Source organism: Oncorhynchus mykiss, chromosome 17, assembly GCF_013265735.2.
Source record: "Oncorhynchus mykiss isolate Arlee chromosome 17, USDA_OmykA_1.1, whole genome shotgun sequence".
NCBI lineage: Eukaryota > Metazoa > Chordata > Actinopteri > Salmoniformes > Salmonidae > Oncorhynchus > Oncorhynchus mykiss.
In genome coordinates, this window is record NC_048581.1 from 57,246,913 (window position 1) to 57,266,924 (window position 20,012).

Genomic DNA, 20,012 nt, shown 5'->3' on the forward strand with positions numbered 1-20,012 from the left:
AGATGAGAGAGAGGTCACATTTCTATTCTATTTTCAATTCTGAGCATTTTAATAGCGTAAAAAAATGTAGTGGGTGATGTTTTGGTGCTTAACCTCTCGGGGATATGTAGGACGGTAGCGTCCCACCTCGCCAACAGCCAGTGAAAGTGCAGGGCGCCAAATTCAGAACAACAATCTCAATTAAAATTCCTCAAGCATACAAGTATTTTACACCATTTTTAAAGATCAAATTCTCGTTAATCCAGCCACAGTGTCTGATTTCAAAAATGCTTTACAGCGAATGCACCACAAACGATTATGTTAGGTCACCACCAACTCACAGAAAAACACAGCCATTTTTCCAGCCAAAGAGAGTCACAAAAGCACAAATATAGGTAGAATTTATCACTAGCTTTTTATGATCTTCATCGGATGACACTCAGGACTTCATGTTACACAATACATGTATGTCTTGTTCGATAAAGTGTATATATCAACAAATCTCATTTTACATTGGCGCGTCACGTTCAGTAGTTCTAAAACATGCGGTGATTGTGCAGAGAGCCACATCTATTTACAGAAATACTCATAAATGTTGATGAAAATACAACTGTTATACATAGAATTAGAGCGATACTTCTCCTTAATGCAAACGCTGTGTCAGATTTAAAAAAAACTTTAAGCAAAAAGCATAATCTGAGTACAGCTTTCAGACAAAGCAGCCAAAAAGATATCTGCCATATTGGGTGGTCGACATTAGTCAGAAATAGCATTGTAAATATTCACTTACCTTTGATCTTCATCAGAATGCACTCCCAGGAATCGCAGTTCCACAATAAATGTTTGTTTTGTTCGATAATGCCCAATTATGTCCAAATAGCTTATTTTGTTAGGGCGTTTGGTAAACAAATCCAAAAGCGCGTTCAGGTCCAGCCAAACTCCGGACAAAAAGTTCCTTTAAAGCCCGTAGAAACTTGTCAAACTAAGTATAGAATCAATCTTTAGGATGTTTTTATCATAGATCTTCAATAATGTTCCAACCGGAGAATTCCTATTCAGAGTCTGCGGCAATCTGCCAGACACCTGGCTCATTCCTCTCTCATTCGGTCCCACTTCACAGTCGAATCCTGAAACAAAGTTCTAAAGATTGTTGACATCTAGTGGAAGCCTTAGGAAGTGCAACAACCAATATCCCACTATCTACAATAGGGGCTGAGTTAAAAAAAAAAAAAACTACAAGCCTTAGATTTCCAACTTCCTGGTTGGATTTTTCTCAGGTTTTCACCTGCCATATGAGTTGTGTTATACTCACAGACACCATTGAAACAGTTTTAGAAACGTCAGTGTTTTCTATCCAATACTACTAATAATATGCATATATTAGCATCTGGGACAGAGTAGCAGGCAGTTTACTCTGGGCACCCTATTCATCCAAGCTACTCAATACTACCCCCCTGTCACCAGGAAGTTAAGGCTATTATTACTTGGGAAATAGTATGACTGTGTGTGACCTTTAACATGGTCCACACACACCCAAAATGTTATGAAGAGGGCATCCCTCCCTCTCGGGGAGGCTGAAAAGATTCAGCATGGGCCCTCAGATCCTCACAGTTCTACAGCTGCACCATTGAGAGCATCTTGACTGGCTGCATCACCGCTTGGTACGGGAACCCAACCTCAAGGGGTTACAAAGGGTGGTGAGTACGGCCCAGTAAATCACTGGGGCCCGAGATCCCTGCCATCCAGGAGCTCTATACCAGGCAGTGTCAGGGGAAGACCCAAAAAATTGTCAAGACTCCAGCCACACAAGCCATAGACTGTTCTCTCCGCTACCACACGGCAAGTGGTACCAGTGAACCAAGTACTTTACCAACAGGACCCTGAACAGCTACCTACAAGCCACAAGACTGCTAAATAGCCAATGAAATGACTTCCCGGACTACCTGCATTGACCATTTTTTGCACACACTCGGGCCACACTCACCACATGCTGCTGCTATGTCTGTCTATTATTTTGCCTAATCACTTTTACTCCTATGATATGTACATAGCTACTTCAATTACCTCATATTTATCGACTTAGTACTGGTTCTCCCTGTCTATGGCCATGTTATTTTTAATCGCTTTAAGCTATTTCTGTGCAGTTATTCCTCGTGTCACTATTAAAAAATATATATCTTTAACCAATGCGTTGTTGGAAAAGGATCCGTAAGTAAGCCTTTCAATGTTAGTCTACACATGTTGTATAGGAAGCATGTGACAAATAAGATGTTCTTGATTTGAGGATGATTTTTGGTTGTGAAGTTGAACCCAGTCCCAGTTTAGAACAGGGAGTGTACTTCGTTGCAGCTTCATACCTGTAGTTGAGAGTATGACCTATAAAACTTGGTTGCTCATCAACTTAGTTTAGTTGGAAAATCCAAATCCTCTGACACAGCAGGCCGATCTAGAGTCAAAAAGTTTTATTTAAGTTCCAGCGAGGGGAACCTGAGTCTGAAGTAGATTTAGGCCTTAACCTGAACAGGGCAGAGGGAACAGGAAATACTTACAATAAAGGATGGCAGAAAGGTATTGACAAAAATGTCATGTTAAGGCTACGTACTCGTTTCAAGGAGCACGTGAGCGCTGAAGTTGGGGGGGGGGGGGGGGGGGAAGGAGCGCTCAAAAAATGTAGGAGTGCAATGAAAAACATTTGAACTAACTTTTTTTTGTAGTAATGGTCTAGGATGACTGTCAATAATCTGTGGTCAGTGTATTCTCCATGGCATTCAGGGGCTGCAGTGAAGTAATCATTGCAACAATTATCAGTTTTATTTTTGTACTTTTAAATATATTTTTTTTAATTACAGTTTGCGTGGCTGCATATTTTGCCGCAAATGTGAGTAAAATGGTCGCGTTGAAGAGCCCTGTAAGCATTTAGTTCTGATAAGTGAGAGGCCCACTCTTGCACCTCTTCACATTCACATCAAAGTGTGTGTGTGTTCACCTTATCCAGGAGGGAGGATGTTCAGTAAGGTTATTTCCATTTAAAAGGACTCATGAGCACCAACATTAAGTCTAGTCAGACTGTTAAACAGCCACCACTAACATTGAGTGGCTGCTGCCAACACACTGACTCAACTCCAGCCACTTTAATAATGGGAATTGATGGGAAATGATGTAAAATGTATCACTAGCCACTTTAAACCATGCTACCTAATATAATGTTCCATACATTACTCATCTCATATGTATATGTATATACTGTACTCTATATCATCTACTGCATCCTTATGTAATACATGTATCACTAGCCACTTTAACTATGCCACTTTGTTTACATACTCATCTCATATGTATATACTGCACTCAATACCATCTACTGTATCTTGCCTATGCCGCTCTGTACCATCACTCATTCATATATCTTTATGTACATATTCTTTATCCCCTTACACTTGTCTATAAGGTAGTAGTTTTGGAATTGTTAGCTAGATTACTTGTTGGTTATTACTGCATTGTCGGAACTAGAAGCACAAGCATTTCGCTACACTCGCATTAACATCTGCTAACCATGTGTATGTGACAAATAAAATTTGATTTGATATATTTTTGAGAAATTGAAGGTATACATTTTTAAAACATTTTGCATCATAAAAATGTTGAAAAATCAAAGGCTTTGATTTCTGGTCAAAAAGATGGAAAGGGGATCTTTGAAAACATCTACCAGAATAAGTCTTAAAACATTATTAGAAATGCATCAAAACACAGCCAACTAATATCAAAACGTATATGTAAGTTTAAGAAACGTTGTCTTGTGCCTTGAAATTCCGTTACCAAAAACCCATATCTTTAAGATCTTTTCCAATTTTTCTCCTTCATGAGGAAAGATAGGTCTGCCTTTACTTGTTAATTCCGTTAACTATCAATTACTTGTAGTGTGTTTACAGTTACCAATTTTTGTTCATGAATGATTAATTAACCTTTCTGATCTCCCCATCCCGGATCCGGGATCGTGAATACAGACTCAAGCTCATTACCATAACGCAACGTTAACTATTCATGAAAATCGCAAATGAAATGAAATAAATATGCTAGCTCTCAAGCTTAGCCTTTTGTTAACAACACTGTCATCTCAGATTTTCAAAATATGCTTCTCAACCATTGCAAAACAAGCATTTGTGTAACAGTATTGATGGCTAACGTAGCATTTAGCATTAGCATTCAGCTGGCAACATTTACACAAAAAAAACAGAAAAGCATTCAAAAAAATCATTTACCTTTGAAGAACTTCAGATGTTTTCAATGAGGAGACTCAGATAGCAAATGTTCAGTTTTTCCTGAAAGATTATTTGTTTAGGACAAATCGCTCCGTTTTCTGCGTCACGTTTAGCTATGAAAAAACCCCTGTATCCAGGATTGTGTAAATCTATCAGCAAGCTCATTAGCATAACACAACGTTAACTATTTATGAAAATCGCAAATGAAATGAAATAAATATGCCATCTCTCAAGCTTAGCCTTTTGTAAACAACACTGTCATCTCAGATTTTCAAAATATGCTTCTCAACCATAGGAAAACAATCATTTGTGTAAAAGTAGCTAGCTAGAGTTAGCATTTCGCGTTAGCATTTAGCGTTTGCATTAGCGTTAGCATCCAGCACGCAACATTAACAAAAACATAAAAGCCTTCAAATAAAATCATTTACCTTTGAAGAACTTCTGATGTTTTCAATGAGGATACTCTCAGTTAGATAGCAGATGCTCAGTTTTTCCAAAAAGATTCCTTGTGTATTAGAAATAGCTCCGTTTTATACATCACATTTGGCTACCAAAAAAAATCCATAAATTCAGTCCTCAAAACGCAAACTTTTTTCCAAATTAACTCCATAATATCGACTGAAAACATGGCAAACGTTGTTTAGAATCAATCATCAAGGTGTTTTTCACATATCTCTTCATTGATACATCGTTCTTGGACACATGCTTTCTCCCCTGAATCAAATGGTAAAGTAGAAGCAGCTGGCAATTGCGCACCGAATTCGACGCAGGACACCAGGCGGACACTTGGAAAATGTAGTCTCTTATGGTCAATCTTCCAATGATATGCCTACAAATACGTCACAATGCTGCTAAGACCTTGGGCGAACGACAGAAAGTGTAGGCTCATTCGTTGCGCAATCACAGCCATATAAGGAGAGAATGGAAAACAGAGCTTCAGAAATTCTGCTAATTCCTGGGTGATGCATCATCTTGGTTTCGCCTGTAGAATGAGTTCTGGGGCACTTACAGACAAAATCTTTGCAGATTCTGAAACTTCAAGAATATGCATAGTCGAGCATCTTTTTGTGACAAAATATCGCGCTTAAAACGGGAACGTTTTTTATCCAAAAATGAAATAGCGCCCCTAGAGCTCTAACAGGTTAAAACTCAAATCTGTTACCAAACCGGTTATGTAAATTCTGAAAAATTGTACATGGAATTTATGCAATTGAATTGGCTACATTGGGAAGTCATAGTAGTCACAAACCACAGTTGTATTCACAAGTTTGGCAGTAAAGAAAACTAGAGTAAATGTAATTTTTATTTGTCACATGCTTCATAAACAACAGCTGTAGACTATCAGTGAAATGCATCAATGCCGAGAGAAAAAGGGGAAATAATAGAAAAAGAATAACATGAAGAATAAATACACATTTACTAATGATAACTTGGCTATATACACGGGGTACCAGTACCGAGTCGATGTGCAGGGGTACGAGGTCATTTACTTTATTTATCTAACCTTAGATTAGTTCAATAAAACTAATTGAGGTAGATATGTACATGTATGAAGGAAATAAGGGACATAGTTCCGTTTGAGTTCATTAAAATAATAGCCATTGTGTAGAATAATATCCAAATATGCAAAGGAGATATTGCATATTTATACATTTCTGTGTACCTATTTAGGATACATCACCATGAAGAGAATGACATTCATATCCATAAATATGCATTTCCGTATAGTTCAGATCAGGGTCCCATGATGAAATTTCGTTACTGCAATTCCATTACCTGGTGTATATCCACTTCACTTACTGCAGTTAAATAACCAATATGTGTTTTTTTCTGTAGACATCATAGAATCTTAATTCAGAGCAGATATTTAACATTTTTGGGAAAATGTGGTCACGTTTACTGAAATTCTGTGACCAAACTGCATCTGCACAGTTCTTCCAGTAAATGTGTTTTTGCTAAATATTCAGTGTGAATTCTTAAAAGTTCTCCTTGTGCATAGTTGTATGGTTGGTTAAACTTTGAAATCAGTGGATTTTGTTTGGAATACATTTCAAGTGAAAAATCAGTGTCTCGCCACTAGTTCCGTGACCGTGGAATTACCTGTAATGCAATTGGATCCTTTTCCTCTCTTTTGCCTCTCCTTTTCTAATCCTAACCTGAGTACCAGAGAGCTGGCGTTACTCCAACAGACTCTTAAATTGTAGCCTGTTATTTTTGTAGCTAAAATGTTTTTGGTGCCGAGTCACTATTAATAGCTATGCTGGAATTTGTCTAATAATAGACATTTACTGTCATTAAATGTTTGTCAGCACTTTTTGGTTGTAGCCTTCTCTTGAGTCAGCGAATGTGTCCCAAACGACCCCCTATTCCCTATGTAGTGCACAGCCTATGCTACAGTAATATAAGGCCTGAATGCATGTCTAATTTACACATATGTCTGGCCTAACCTGAACCATGAAAAACAGCCCCATTATTCCTCCTCCACCAGACTTTACAGTTGGCACAATGCATTGGGACAGGTAGCGTTCTCCTGGCGTCCACCAAAACCAGATTCCTCCGTTGGACTGCCACATGGTGAAGCGTAATTCATCACTCCAGAGAATGCGTTTCCACTGCTCCGCTTGGCATTGCGCATGGTGATCTTATGCTTGTGTGCAGCTGCTCGTCCATGGACACCCATTTCATGAAGCTCCCGATTAACAGTTATTGTGCTGACGTTGCTTCCAGAGGAAGTTTGGAACTCGTTAGTGAGTGCTATGCGCTTCAGCACTCTGTGGTCCCATTCGGTGGGCTTGTGTGGCCAACTACTTTGCGGCTGAGGTGTTGTTGCACCCAGATGTTTCCACTTCACAATATCAACACTTACAGTTGACCAGGGCAGCTCTAGCAGGCAGGAATTTCACGATCTAACTTGTTGGAAAGATGCCACGTTGGAAGTCACTGAGCTCTTGAGTAAGGCCATTCTACTGCCAATGTTTGTCTATGGAGATTGCATGGCGGTGTGCTCGATTTTATACACCTGTCAGCAATGGGTGTGGCTGAAATAGCCGAATCCACTCATTTGAAGGGGTGGCCATATACTTTTGTGTGTATCTATATATATCCTAGCCTCTGTCTCTTGTGCAACATCCCCGCTGTCCTCTCATTAAAAACTTTTTTTTAACTCTTTGATTCCCATCACTGGTTTTTGCTCTAACATGCACTGTCAAGTGTGGGACCTTTATTTCGACAGGTATGTGTGCCTTTACAAACCATGTCCAATCAATTGAATTTACCACAGGTGATTTTATTTTATTTCATTAGGATCTCTTTTAGTCCTCATTTGTACTAATTTTCCTAGAGTCCTTAAGCATTAAAATACAATTTAAATACAATGACATTTTCACATATAACACACTATTACAGTCAAAATACTCTGTCTAAAACATAGATTGATTATTCGTCTACCATAGTCCAGCACAACTTTCCTATGTGTTATATTTAAATGGTTTTAAAGTATTGTTTGAATTTATATATTGAAAGGTTTCTGGTTTGCTCAGATAAATTATTACATTTCTTTATTGCTCTAAATCGAAAAGTTATTTTGCCTGTCTGGATAACACAATGATGGTGGACAATCTATTATTAGTATTTACCGAATGTATGTCTCTTACCAACTGAATGCTGTTGTGAATAGACTTTGACCGTTTTTTCAATTATCTTGTTGATTGATGACCAACCAAGAGCATTAAACATGACTACAACAGAAGATCCATATCTCCACCTTAAAACAATTGTTGCTGCTTTGTTCTGTACAATCTGCAGCCTCCTAATTTCACTTGCTGATGCATTTCCCCAGACCACAGAACAGTACTTCACCTGACTCTCAATTAATGCTTGGGTTATTTGCTTAAGAATCTTTCTCTGTAAATATTTAGCTATCCTTCTGATCATGCATGCAGTTTTTGTTTATATAGTTATTTGAGACTACCTAGATAAGCAGTTGTCTAGCTGCATTCCTAGTAGTTTGATTTCTGCCACTTCCTCAATTTGTGCTCCCCCATACTTAATTTAATCCCATGCTGTGTTGGCCTTTTCCTGGTGGAACAGACCAACATAACCTTGGTTTTCTTGGTGTTCAAAACAAGTTTGTAACAGCAAACCCACTCCCTGATATTTCCCTGATCTACTTGTAGAGCTTGCTGTACCTGTTGAACCGATGTCTTACTGTATCAATTATAGTATCATCTGAAAATATAGTAGTTTGAGTTTCAGATAAGACATAAGGAAGGTCATTGGTATATATTAAGTAAAGAAGTGGCCCAAGGCAGCTGCCCTGCAGTATTCCACAGTTTTAAAGCATGAGGGGAAGAAAAATAACCATTGATATAGGTGGACTGTTTCCGATCAGTTAGATATGACTGTACCCAATTCAATGCTGCCTTCTTAAAACCATAATGCAATAATTTTGTAAATTATCTAATGAGCCACTAAATCAAACGCTACTCTAAAATCTAAAAATAGTACACCCACAAACCTGCCATTATCCATAGCATTGAGCCACTGGTCAGTCATGTCAACCAATGCAGTAGTAGTGGAATGGGTTTTGCGATAAGCTTGCTGATTGACTGTAATCAGATCATTCTTTTCCATGTACTCCCATATTTGTCTACTCACAATACCCTCCAATATCTTACTGAATGAATGGAGTAGACTAATTGGTTGACTATTGGCAGGAGTAATGGGTTCTTTGCTGTCTTTCGGGATAGGACCCAGTTTAGCATGCTTCCATACATTTGCAAACGTCCCCTTTTCCAGTGACCAATTAAATGTGTGTTTTAGTGGAGCTGTAATCTGGGGAGCAGCAATCACGTTGTAGAAACATCTCAAGGATGATCAATGGAAACAGGATGTACCTGAGCTCAATTTTGAGTCTCATGGTAAAGGGTCTGAATACTTAATCTAAATAAGATATTTCTGTTTTTGAATATATTTGCAAATATTTCTGAACTTGTTTTCGCTTTGTTATTATGGGGTATTGTGTGTAGATAATTATTTTTTTATCCATTTTAGAATAAGGCTCTAACTTTAACAAAGTGTGGAAACAGTAAACGGGTCTGAATACTTTCCGAATGCACTGTAACTGTTGAAAGTGAGGAAGGAGGAAGCAACAATAGAGAGAGAGTAATACGCACATCATTAGGGGAAATATTATAATATATATATATGCGTCAGCCTACTAAATGTACATTTCTAAATTAAAATCAAATTTACTAGCTTATAATTGTAACGTTGTCAGACGCATGTCCTGCACCAGTATTGCATGTTCGTTTCCATCTTCATGGTTTGATCGAGATGCGTAATTCTACTTTAATACAGTACAGTAGGCCTAATACAGTCCACACTCAAAAATATTAGCCTACTGGAGCTTGTTCCATTTATCTATGGGCTTTTATGGTTTTCTGTAGTGTGTAATGTGCTATCCATGTGCTGAATCACAGCACAATCCTTTTGGGCTCGGGCTCATGAAATGTCTTAAGCTAGTAAAATATCTTTACTGTATGGTTCAGTGTGCATCAGGCTTGAATTTTCATTCCTACAAAATTTGTAATCAAATCCAGACATATTTATATGCTTTAGAATGACACTTCTGGTTTTGGTCGGAAATACTGGGTTACCCAGGAGTAAAGTTATTTATCCTCGGGATGGAACATTTTGTAAAATAACTGGAAAATATTCAACCCTACAACATGTTTCTTTCCAACATTAGTGCTGTTTTCCTAAAGTTAAATGCGCTTCGTGTTTTGTTTTCTTGCATGATACTAACAAGTGTTGAGATACTGGTAGCGTCCTGACCCTACTTTTGACCAAGGCTCATAGTCCACTACATAGGGAATAGGGTGCTTTTTGGGACTCAGACCAGTCAGTCAGTCAGTGGCTTTTTATACTTCCTCCTCTCGTGCCTCCCAGATGCCTGAGTGTGTAAATGGAGCCGACTCCCTCTGACCCTGTGAACTGAGCTCATGCAGAAATAGACCCACACAGAGAGCAGGATCAGTTTCCTGCCTGCTCTGATCTGTCAGCCCTGGTAAAGACTAGGCAGGGAGGCCTGAATGATATATTCTAGTGACAACAGGATTCTCCTCTAGAGAGCGATATGGAAGGCATATAATGGCCGTCGGAGATGAAGCCTAGTCCTGGAATAAAAAACAAGCCCAATCTCCGTTACTCCAGGACTAGGCTTAATTGGTGTCTGGAAAACCGGCCTTAAGGTTATACCTAAGCGATAAGGCCCGAGGGAGTGTGATATATGGCCAATATACCATGGCTAATGGCTGTTTTTTATGCACAACGCAACACGGAGTGCCTGTATACAGCCCTTAGCTGTGGTATATTGGCAATATACCACAAACAGTAGAGGGGCCTTATTGCTATTATAAACTGGTTATCAGTGTAATTAGAGCAGTAAAAATACATATTTTGTCATACCCATGGTATACAGTATGATATACCATGGCTGTCAGCCAATCAGCATTCAGGGCTCGAACCACCCAGTTTATAATGGTTATCAGAGAGGGTGACATCATAAATGTTTGGTACCAATTAGGGTGTCAGTTATTGTAGGTCTACTTGTTATGGGTGTTAGTTAGTGATTGAGATTGACTCATGATTGCAAATGAAAGTAGTCCCGGCGAAGTCTGTTTAGGGGTAAGGGGGGTAAGGGATTTAATTTTTGTGTCTTCTCTTTATCCCATATTAAAACACTCAGTAACTTATATTCTAGGTGTGGGTATACCCATATGGGTTTCACCTGCTGTGAGTTTATTTACATATTTGTTGATATTGTTTTTGTTCCTTCTCTCCCTAGGCCAGGTGAACAAATCTTCCCCAAAGAAGCCTCGGAGCCGAAATATCTTCAAAGCGCTCTTCTGTTGCCTCCGAGCACAGGATGTCTCTCAGCCTCCACCCCCTGCCCAGGATACCTTACTTCCTCCTGAGGACAATGGGACGATCGCCAAGGTAACACAAACAGCCCCCCCCCCCCCCCCCCCCCCCCCCCCCCCACCAACTTCTGTCCAAGAGGCTATGGCAAGTAGTGATGCAATGTACATCAGAATTGGTCTTAAAAAGTGGCAAATTCAATGAAATGTCATGTTAGATAAATCGGAGTGAATGGAGAATAAAGCCTAGATGGAGATTTTATAACTTCTCCCTGACAGATAAATTGGTCTTCATGCTGTACAATCTTATTTCCTCAGATTCAGTATTATTCTGGCTGTTTTCACACTGTTCAGTACTCTAGATAAACCATGTAATTACTATATTAAATGGCTAATGTGGCCTAATATGAATCACTATGGCTCTATTAATGTAATTTACCAACTATAGTGGATCCATACAGTACAACACTTGTATTTGGGTCAGTGGGTAAGCATAACTACATCCCAAATGGCACCCTGTTTTCTGTGTAGTGCACTACTTTTTACCAGGGTCCACAGAGCTCTGGTCAAAATTAAGGCACTTTTTAGGGAATAGGGGGCCATTCGGGACGCATCCCATATCATTACCCTGCAGATTAATATCTGTAACTTTGAATTACAGTTCTTTTTAGCTTAATGACTCATGTCCCCACACCATGTTCAGATGTTAGACTGCTCACAAACAGTCAATCCCCAGTTCACTTAAGTCTTCAGGATTTAATTGGGCCAAGATAATAGGGTGTAGATAAATATAATTAAATTATTCAAATGCCACAGTTGAAACTACCACGCTTCCCAGATCTTCCCCCTGTATTTATTTATTTATATTGTAGGGTGTCCAAACAAAACGCAGATTTTGACCATGGGTAAAATGTTAATTGTATAGATAATCCTCTAAGAAAACCAATGGTCCAAACCTCATGTCTCCATCATAATCGGTTCTAAAGTTAGTTTTTGCCCTTGTAAGATGGACAAATAAATGGAGGCCAAAGAAAGAGTGGTCAGAAGTAAGGAAAATTGCACAGCATCATGTCAGCTAGGCTGGATGCGGTGCGAGAATGATTGAACTCGTCATCTTTCATCTCGACTCTGCAGGATATGAAACAATTTAGAGGTAAGAGAGATCCATTTGAGACATGTAGTGTTTTCAACCGAGCACTGAGCTTACTGGAAGCTTTTTATTTTCAAAACCTTTTACATTTAATTCATCCCGTGCCATACTTATTTAGATTTTTGCAACCCACGAAAACAACAGGAAGACTACCATCACAACATGTAAAATCCACTAAAGGACCTCGGTGCTTATTATCGGATGTCATAGGTTACGAAACCTGACTTTTTGGATCCTGTTAATTAAATGTTCGATAAATACTCCACTGAACGATTCAGAACATGAATAATCATATTTGTCGTGTTAAATGTATTTTATAACATAAGGAAGTGAAATTTCCTCTCACGTGTGTTTTCACCCACTCTGGGCATAGTGGGTGGACACCCTATATATTGATGACACTGGTTTAGTTAACATGTTGGACAATGGGCTTTTTAAATATGAGCTGTTCAGACAAAGGCTAACCGTTTAAACTCTCCCCTGTGCTAACTAAGGCTAACACCTTAAACTCTCCCTTGTGCTAACTAAGGCTAACCACTTAAACTCTCCCCTGTGCTAGCTAAGGCTAACCACTTAAACTCTCCCCTGTGCTAACTAAGGCTAACCACTTAAACTCTCCCCTGTGTTAACTAAGGCCAACACCTTAAACTCTCCCCTGTGCTAACTAAGCACCCTCTTCGACTGATGATGCTTCAACTGTTTACCAAACACATTAGTCAGTAAAAAAAACCACATCTGTTATGTTTGACTTTATAACATAGATTAACACGACCGTGTGGACCTCACTGTTCTTCTGTTAAAAGTGTTTAGAGAGAGAGCGTGGATAGGTTTAGAATATATAGGCAGGCTACTTGTAGGCAGCAGCACATTTAGACCAAAGAGGAAAATATTTTGGTTGCAGAAATTAAGCTACTTTTCTCCCAACGCTAGGCTGTATTAGGCCTGTCCTCAAGCCAATAAAATACTTTGTTGCTGATATGTAGCCTAATGCTGGTTTGTTTTCTGCTAGGCACAGTTAAGAACTGTCATGGATATAGGCCTAGAATAGATGTTTGTTGAGCCCTGTTGGTGGGTTTGGGGTGGATGAGTGGGAGACTCTAGAACCTAGTTAATGGTCTTTCATCTCTCTGATTAGCTTGATCTACTTCAAAACCTTCGCTACCAGTTCCAAGTACGTAAAGGACAATATCACTGTGGTTTTTGTGGAAGTTAGAACTATACTGAATGGGGTTAAATTAAACTGTCAAATTGGGGATGATGCTCAGGCAAATGTTTGTTATGACATTTTTTGTTCGTTATTTTGATCCATTATCGTCAGACATGTTATACACAGCTGTTAAATGCTATTGTATTTGGGATGGAAAAGGAAATTAATTCAGTTTTGCAGGACAGTGTACTGTGCAATAGGATACGTGTCTTCAATTTTGATTGTAGATTGGCCATAGGTTATTTTTCTGAAACTCACATTGAACGTGATTCCTGTATAGAATTGTACCAGAGTCCCAGGTTATTAGATGATGGATTCCCTCTGGAATCTGTCGTCAAGTGTGGGGTGTGATGGGTATTCAGGTACTGCAGAGGGTCTGAGATTTGTATTTATTTTATTATTGTTATTTCAATGTTTTTATGAATATTGCTAACAGAATAAACACATGTTTAATTACAGAGTAGAATAGAGGATAATATCATCTTTCTAATAATGCCCACATTATTTCTCAACTCCTAATATTGAGCATGTTACACTCATTGAAGCCAATTACACTCACAGGAGTATCTGCCCTAGGCTTTGAAAAAGCACCCGTGAATAGGCTACCAGTGCAGCACACAGCTGGTAAGCTTTGCCAACACATTGCTTACCTTTGTTTTACCAGCTAAACAGCTGCTTTTAGTGAAAATGTTTTTGGAGTTGCCCTTCTAGCTAATAGGCTATGTTAGAGTTTCTACTTCCTCTTCCAATTATAATGTGGGGAGATCAAAATAATGAAAAACTATTCCCAGTCTATTCATTTTAAAATGTTAATTACTTTTCCTTGCCATTCACCTGATAAGACAAGAAAAACTGTTTTGCTAACGTATGATGGTGTCCCGGTTTGCCTGGGAGAGGGTCCCTGGGCAAGAAAAGGTTCAACACATTGAAAAGTGTAACCTGGTGGCCAAACATGTTACTACAGTGCACTCTGAATATAAGAATCCTAGATATAAGAATTAACCACTTACAGTAGTTTTAAACGGTGGGACGGAAGTATTTCTAAACTGTAATCAACAATGGCCACTTACTTACTGTGACTTATGTGATTTTTATAGCCAATGCGATTCTTACAAGGCTGGTGCACTGTAATGTGAAAAAGAGAGTAGGATGAGTGCAACATGTAGTGGTGCAGGCTGGGTAATGTGGTTCCTTTTTGACCTCCCCACCTCTACCCTCCTACTCCTCTCCCTACCCTTCTCCCTGTCCTGCCCCTTTCAGGTCCCAGAGACCAGTCTACTGCCAGAGGTAACCCCTGAGGATGAGGGCAAGATCTGTGTGGTCATTGACCTGGACGAAACGCTGGTGCACAGCTCATTCAAGGTAACACACACACACACACACACTTAATAAGAAATGGTGCTTATGGAAAACCTTGACCTATTATCTCACCACATATGAAGAATTCCGAGAGATGTTGTTTTGATCCTGTGCAAGCCAGGGCAGATGATCATGCAGTATATACAGTTGAAGTCGGAAGTTTACATACACTTAGGTTGGAGTCATTAAAACTCGTTTTTCAACCACTCCACAAATTACTTGAAAGCAAACTATAGTTTTGGCAAGTCGGTTAGGATATCTACTTTGTGCATGACAGAAGTAATTTTTCCAATGATTGTTTACAGACAGATTATTTCACTTATAATTCACTGTATCATAATTCCAGTGGGTAAGAAATGTACATACACTAAACTGACTGCCTTTTAAACAGCTTGGAAAATTCCAGAAAATGATGTTATGGCTTTAGAAGCTTCTGATAGGCTAATTGACATTGTTTGAGTCAATTGGAGGTGTACCTGTGGATGTATTTCAAGGCCTACCTTCAAACTCAGTGCCTCTGCTTGACATCATGGGAAAATCAAAATAAATCAGCCAAGACCTCAGAAAAAAAATTGTAGACGTCCACAAGTCTGGTTCATCCTTGGGAGCAATTTCCAAATGCCTGAAGGTACCACGTTCATCTGTGCAAATCAATCCCAGAACAACAGCAAAGGACCTTGTGAAGATTCTGGAGGAAACCGATACAGAAGTATCTATATCCACAGTAAAACAAGTCCTACATCGACATAACCTGAAAGGCCGCTCAGAAAGGAAGAAGCTACTGCTCCAAAACTGCCATAAAAAAGCCAGACTACGGTTTGCAACTGCACATGGGGACAAAGATCGTACTTTTTGGAGAAATGTCCTCTGGTCTGATGAAATAAAAATAGAACTGTTTAGCCATAGTGACCATCGTTATGTTTGGAGGGAAAAGGGAGATGCTTGCAAGCCGAAGAACACCATCCCAACCGTGAAGCATGGGGGTGGCAGCATCATTTTGTGGGGTGCTTTGCTGCAGGAGGGACTGGTGCATATCACAAAATAGATGGTATCATGAGGTAGGAAAATTATGTGGATATATTGAAGCAACATCTCAAGACATCAGTCAGGAAGTTAAAGCTTGGTCGCAAATGGGTCTTCCAAATGGACAATGACCCCAAGAATACTTCCAAAGCTGTGGCAAAATGTATTAAGGACAACAAAGTAAAGGTTTTAGAGTGGCCATCACAAAGCCCTGACCTCAATCCTATTGAAAATGTGTGGGCAGAACTGAAAAAACGTGTGCGAGCAAGGAGGCCAACAAACCTGACTAAGTTACACCAGCTCTGTAAGTAGGAATGGGCCAAAATTCACCCAACTTATTGTGGGAAGCTTGTGGAAGGCTACCCAAAACGTTTGACCCAAGTTAAACAATTGAAAGGCAGTGCTACCAAATACTAATTGAGTGTATGTAAACCTCTGACCCACAGGGAATGTGATGAACGGAATAAAAGCTTAAATAATTCTCTCTACTATTATTCTGACATTTCACATTCTTAAAATAAAGTGATGATCATAACTGACCTAAGACATTGACTTTTTACTAGGATTAAATGTCAAGAATTGTGAAAAACTGAGTTTTAATGTATTTGGCTAAGGTGTATGTAAACTTCCAACTTCAACTGTAACTCTTACTTCACTTGTTTGCAACAACAGGTTGTAATCTCGTGGCTCAGTTGATAGAGCATTGCGCTTGCAACGCCGGGGTTGTGTGTTTGATTCCCACGGGGGGCCTGTACAAAAATGTGTGTTCTCACTGCTAGTGATGCACCGATATGACATTTTTGGCCGATACCGGTATCCAATATTTTCCTTGCCAAAAAAACAATGCAGATAACCGATATTTAAACTTTTAGCAGCCTTTTAAGCATTCTAGTACAGTTAAATAGTTAACACACACATGGACGCAGTGGTCTAAGGCACTGCATCTCAGTGCAAGAGGCGTCACTACAGTCCCTAGGCTGCATCACATGTTAAGTCCTTGCATCCATAACTGTTTAGTCCGGTCCGTCATTGTAAAAAATGATTTGTTCTTAAAACTCTTACAGCTACCCCCCTACTTTTTTCAATTTCCGCCTGAAGACATACCCAAATCTAACTGCCTGTAGCTCAGGCCCAGAACCAAGGATATGCATATTATTGGTTTCATTTGAAAGAAAACACTCTGAAGTTTGTGTAAATGTGAGTTGAATGTAGGAGAATATAACACAATAGATCTGGTTTAGATAATACAATGAAAAAAACATGTTTTTTATTTTTTATTGTTGTATCATCATCTTTAAAATGAACAAGACAAAACAAACATTCAGATAGGATGATGGGGACAATTTCAGTGAAAAACATAAGAGGGCAACAGTACTTTTGCAAAGTTTCAGAATGATAACTTCCAAAATGAGTGTGCTACATGACATTTATCATGAAGTCACCCAGGTGTCCAACACAAGTAGCCCAAATGTACCCAAGTGGCCAAATTGGTGAAGTTATACATTTTGAAAGGAATAACTATATACCAAATACCAAAATGGTATTCTAACACACACCCGCCCCCCCAAAAAATGGGGAAAAAATATATAAATTTACAAAATAACACTTTCAATATTTGGAAGACCCTCAGTCCTCTACACAATATTGTGCTGCTGATGCCAGGTGCCATAGCAGTCTCTTTCTGCTGTAAAGCAGAGGGTCACCAAGCATGTGGTGCAGGTGATGGGGGACTTCATTTTGCAAAGAACACAGCGACGCCTCCATGCTGTGCCCTTTTGGCCCTGAGGCACATCCATGCCTGCAGAAATAAATTTGGGCAGATGAACACCACTTGTGGCAGGAGCTGGATGAACCAGCTTCAGTGGGGGATGGACACCTTGGCACTGGGGGCTCCCATTCGGAGTCAGTGTCACTGTGAAATAAAATGTTCAGTTAGAATAGTTTCACATATGAGCCCTGTATCAACAGGTATAATAAAAAAAAATATATATATATATATATATATATTTATTTATTTATTTATTTATTTATTACAGGGAACATAAGGTTGAATATATTATTATAGACCTGTAAGATCTACTGTCTATTTTACATTATGACATTTCAGCTAGATCTACTGTCTTTATTATATTACAACAGACCAGCTGTATCTACTGTCTCCATTTCACTTTGGCCATTGTTGTGGGCCTGCCCTCCCCTCAACAGCCTCAAATAGGCTATTTCATGTGGGGGTGGGGTGGAGCGGCAGACACGCATCTCGGCCATGCTCCCTCTAATCCACAATATGTATATATACACACACAAACATAGGCTATGGGTCATAAACATACATACAAACATACCCCCACCCACAATGTATAGCCAACGTGTACTTTACACATTTCATTACATTTTTATATATTGCTACTAAAGTTTTAAAAAATCACATTTTATATTATTAATTTCGAACAACGACATTAGCATGAGAACTTACCAGTCCAAAACGATGTCCTCGCCGTTTCAAAGAATATTCCTCCATTTGGGAATCAAAGCTATGAATCGTCCTCCAACAGTCTCTGTCTCACTTTCCTGATCAATTTCTTCTAAAATGGTGTGTACATCTGTATATCTAGACTTAGATTTAGCTTTCCCTGACTTAGTCGCCATACTGATTGATATATAAAAAGCTGAAGATGCGCTTTACCAAAAAAGTGCTGTGCGTCCTTCCAGTATGAATCTTCAATGGCGAATGACCCTCTTTACGCCGGAGTTTACTACATGGGTTGGTCTTCCAACACATAACCATTACATATTGCCGTTTACCTCAGCTCATTTGCTATCTACCCAGCTAGATTTCAAGACGATCTGTGGTCATTGGGTTAAAATACAGTCAATCAACGAAACAGCAGTCATATCATTGGTGCACAATGATGTCATTACTTGTTGTCTTCAAATCGGTTTCTTTCAGTCAATACGTCCAGCGAAAGGACCTATCAAGTTTGGTTGTGTTACAAACAAACCAGTTGATTGCAATGAAACCAAACATGACTGGAAAAGTCACGTTTAGTGTGTGTATTTACATCGAATGTGTCGTCGTCAAATTGAATGGGACGGAATTCACAACACAAGCGGTTCACAAAATGTTTTGTGTTAGGCTATAAAAATGGATTTTATCAAACAAAAGACCATTCATTGTGTAACAATGAGCATTGGGATTGCAAACAGGAAGATCGTCAAAGGTAAACAATTTATTTTATTGCAATTTGTGATTTTGTTACGCCTGTGCTGGTTGAAATAGTTTTTTTTTTATGGGGCTCTATCCTCAGATAATCGCATCGTATTCTTTCGCAGTAAATCCTTTTTTTTAATCTGACAACGCAGTTGGATTAGCAAGATTCTAGTCTTTCGAAACATGTGAGACACTTGTGTTTTCATTAATGTTTAATATGACTATTTATGTAGCGATCACTGTATGTTGTTGAATTTAATCCCGCTAACGGGTTCGGTGCGCAGAGAGGTTCAGTAGCTGGCTAGCGATCATTTTCATGAACTGAAGTTCCATTTCAATAGGCGAACAATAAGTGGCAACCTTGCTAAAACTTACTCATAAGGTTTCTTAAATCATTGCTAAGAATAATAAAAATGACTGCAGTTTCTGCTGGTCATTGTTTTCAGGCTGGTTGTATTGGTGCTAGCTAGGTACCAAGCTAAAGCTAGCCACCCTATAAGTTGCTTTGGAACAAATTATGCTTTATTACCAACTCAGTATTGTAAACACATCGTTCGTGTCCTTGTTTGTAGACATCGTTCGTGTTCTTGTTTGCTTGTTTGTAGACTTTTTTTGTACAGCTTAGACAGTGCTACTATCTTTTTTGACACGCAAAGACCCAAACGGCGTTCCATAGTGTGTATGTCGTGAAGCTAATAGTGACGCTATTACTGTGTAACTCCGGTAGGGCAACATCTAAAAAATAGCACACTTGGTAGTGTGTACCTGTGCTCGACCAGTCGGCGAAAGCCAACATCACCCTCGACAGAGAACGGTTGATTGTCAAGGGCAATGAAATCCATTATCTTGGCTTTAATGCATTTCACCTTTGAGTTGTCTTGCTGAAATGTTCTTACTCTTTCAAATG

The 20,012-nt window shown here is 39.1% G+C and overlaps 1 protein-coding gene across 1 annotated transcript in view; it reads left to right on the plus strand.

Moving 5' to 3' along the window:
- LOC110494189 (carboxy-terminal domain RNA polymerase II polypeptide A small phosphatase 2) overlaps nt 1–20,012 on the plus strand; it is a 35,742-nt gene that overhangs the window by 8,653 nt on the left and 7,077 nt on the right. The window contains exons 2-3 of the mRNA XM_021569015.2: nt 11,086–11,237; nt 14,776–14,877. Of these exons, the coding sequence (XP_021424690.2) occupies nt 11,086–11,237; nt 14,776–14,877 (254 nt within the window). The remainder of the gene's footprint in view (nt 1–11,085; nt 11,238–14,775; nt 14,878–20,012) is intronic.